The sequence below is a fragment of the Lepus europaeus genome, chromosome 7 (assembly GCF_033115175.1).
Source record: "Lepus europaeus isolate LE1 chromosome 7, mLepTim1.pri, whole genome shotgun sequence".
Classification (NCBI taxonomy): domain Eukaryota; kingdom Metazoa; phylum Chordata; class Mammalia; order Lagomorpha; family Leporidae; genus Lepus; species Lepus europaeus.
Window position 1 is genome coordinate 71,913,345 of NC_084833.1, and position 2,883 is coordinate 71,916,227.

General features: G+C 61.7%; 1 protein-coding gene across 1 annotated transcript; it reads right to left on the reverse strand.

Moving 5' to 3' along the window:
* Positions 1–646: 646 nt before the first annotated feature.
* On the reverse strand, positions 647–2,274 carry FAM181B (family with sequence similarity 181 member B). Its single transcript, XM_062198280.1, has one exon. The coding sequence runs from the start codon at positions 2,272–2,274 to the stop codon at positions 1,000–1,002; it is 1,275 nt and encodes a 424-aa protein (XP_062054264.1). The 3' UTR covers positions 647–999.
* Positions 2,275–2,883: the final 609 nt, after the last annotated feature.

Consider the following 2,883-nt stretch of genomic DNA (forward strand, 5'->3'; position numbering starts at 1 on the left):
CAAGAAGATTAGCATTCCTAATTGCTTCTCTATGTAGAAACCACATCCAGTGTTACATCAAACAGTATATGTTTACCTACAGAACCAACCAAGCACTACCGCAGTCTCCAGGCATTTTATGTATTTCCTTTGTGAGCCTCCCAACAATCTGTGAAGAAGTCAAAAGTGGAGAAACAGTGCCATCTCCACTGTCTCAGGTAAGGAAACTTGGTTGCAAAGAGGTGACAACACTCAGTATCTCCCCTCCCAAAATAGCTGGAACATGGGAGAAAAGAGGGAAACAGACCCCAAGCTTGCCAAATTTAAGTCTCAGAGATTTGTAAGAAAAGCAGACAAAAGCATCGGAGACAGCAGTGACAATCCAGAGAAGGAAAGTAAATCATTACCCTGATGAGAGCAGAAAGAAATGCAAGAAGAAGGGAGCAGAAAAAAGCTTGCTAGGAAGAGTGCCAGACTGAAGGACACACACAAGCAAGGACCAGCACACGGGAGGAAAGCGGTGGCTCACCGCGGGTCTCACTTCCTCAGCAGCGCACTCACCTAGCAAGGTGGAGACCGCATGGAAAACCACCTAGGAAAACACGCAAGGCAAAGACAACGTATTTCCGCTCCATTCTTTTCAACGTAGGCTTTAATTCATAATGCACTCGGGGAGAAAGATCAGGAGGGCCCGGGTCAACATTTATAAGGGGTACGTATACTAAATACATGGGCCTTTGCTGAAAAGTTGTTGAAGCCACCCTAAACCCTGTCTTGGTATTTTTTATCCCGTCGGGTCCAGTAAGAAGCTACGGACGACTTTAAGAGAAAAACAAATAAAAATAGCTGGAGGCTGAGATTAAAACTCCCAACTCCTCTGAATCTCATTTTTCGTAAGTTTCTTTTATTAACTGAATATCCTTTCCATGTTCATTTCCCGTCGTTCTTTGGGCTGCGGAGAGCCCCACCAGGCCCGCGCTGCACACCGCGGTGCTAGCGGGAGGGAAGGGCGCCCCGCAGTCAGTCCCGGCGCGCCCCCTCCTCCCCGGGCGCCCCTTCCCACACGCCGTCGGGCCTCCAGAGGCTGGAGTAGGTCGAGCGGCCATAGCCCGCGCTGTAATCGTAGGACACTTGGTGAGACGGCGGCGGCGGAGGCAGGGCACAGTCCGGGAAGAAGGGGGCGAAAGAGGCCAAATGGCCCGGCCCGTCCTCCCCGCCGGGAGAGTCCGCGGCGGCGGGGTACAGGAGACGCAAGGGCTCGTTCAAGGTCAAGCCGCCACGGGGGGCAGCCAGGGCCGGCTTCTTGCTCTGGGGACAGCCCGGGGCGCTCCAAGTCTCGGAGTACAGTAGGCTCCCCACCATCGCGGGCGGAGGCTCGAAGAGGCCGGGCTCCAGCTCTGGGGTCGCCCGCAGCACTGCTCCTCCACCGGGGAACACGTCGAGTGGCTCGGCGGCGAGCAGCACGCCCGCTTCTGTGCCGGCGCTGCCGTAGTCTGGCCCCAGCAACTCGAAGAACTCCGCGGCCTCTGCCCCTTTCTCTAGGTCGCCCAAGCTCACACCTGGCGCCAACGAGCCGCACCCGCCGCCACCTGCCCGGGACGGCTCCGTGAAGAAAGACGGGGGGAGGTTGCGGGCCCGCAGTGGGACTTTCCTGGCGCCCGGGGCCACTGTGCCCCCCACGGGGCCGGTCGCGTCCTCCCCGGCGCCCACTGCGCCCGCTCCACTGAGCCCAGCCGCCGGCGAAGCCACCGCGCTTCCCGCCGGCTCCGCGGCCCCGGGGACGTGGCGCAGCGAGTCGAAAAGCGCGGCCAGACTCCGGCTCTGCAGGCTGGCGGCAGCCGCGGCCTGTGACGCCTCTCGCCGCGGGGCGGCCTTGCCGTGGGCCAGAGCCGCGACAGTCGGAGCGCCAGGCGGCCGTTTGGCGGGTGTGTCGGCCGCGCTCGGGGAGGGCGGGCCCGGGGGCGCGGCGCCCATGAGGCCGCTGCAGCGCTTGATCTGCTTCTGCAGGTACTTGCGATGGTTCACCTTCCGCTTGGACTTGCCCGGCTTGTCGAGCGCCAGTTTGATGTTGCTGGACGCCGAGTCGATGAAGCTGAGCAGGTCGCGTGTGGCCTCTCGCACGTCCCCGCCCTCGGCTCCCGACAGCAGCGCGCCCGCCGGCGCCCCAGTCTCATCGTCCTCGAAACAGCAGCCCTTGTCGAGGGCTCCGAAGGCGCCCCCGAGCCCGTCCGGGGAGCCCCCGAATCCGAAGGGCACGAAGGGGTGCGTGCTGAGGAGCGCCGCCTGCACCGCCATCGCAGCGGCTCCCGGGCGGTCTGCAGCGCTGCCCGTGCGCCCCCGGCCGGCTCCCGCCCCGGCGCGACCCGCGCGGCGCAGCCTCCTCGCTCCCGGCCCGGCTCGCAGCGCGGCCTCCCGGGGGAGCTCATTAGGTCTTGTAAGCGAGGGGCGGAGGGAGGGAGCTCGGGGCGACCGCCCCGGTGGCGGAGGGGAGGGGCTTACTTAGCCTGGTTTGGTTCGGCGGGGGTCGCTTTTCTACTTTTCCAGGCTTTCTCAAGCTCATCGCCTTAACCCCTTCGCTTCCCTTCGGCCCGCTAACTCCAGTCTCCAGCGGAGAGGAGGTGGCCCATCCTCAAGTTCCAGTTCACGTCCTGCACAACCACACCTTGTTGTGGGGAGACGGTTCCTGGGGCAGGAAGAGCTGGAGTTCAGAAACTTGGGCTTCAGCCGCAGCTCTGGGAACAATAACGGCCAGCAGTCACGGGGCACCTGTTATGCCAAGCATTGTCCATACATTGTCTCCTTTGTGAACACCAGCCGCGTGCATTGTGTATGGTTATAATCATACAACCCACAAGGAAACTGCGCCTCCCAGAGGTTCAATGTGTTGACCAAGACCAGATCCAG

Bases quoted from the DNA above. Each gene is read 5' to 3' on its own strand.
- FAM181B (XM_062198280.1), bottom strand. From the start codon at position 2,274: ATGGCGGTGCAGGCGGCGCTCCTCAGCACGCACCCCTTCGTGCCCTTC.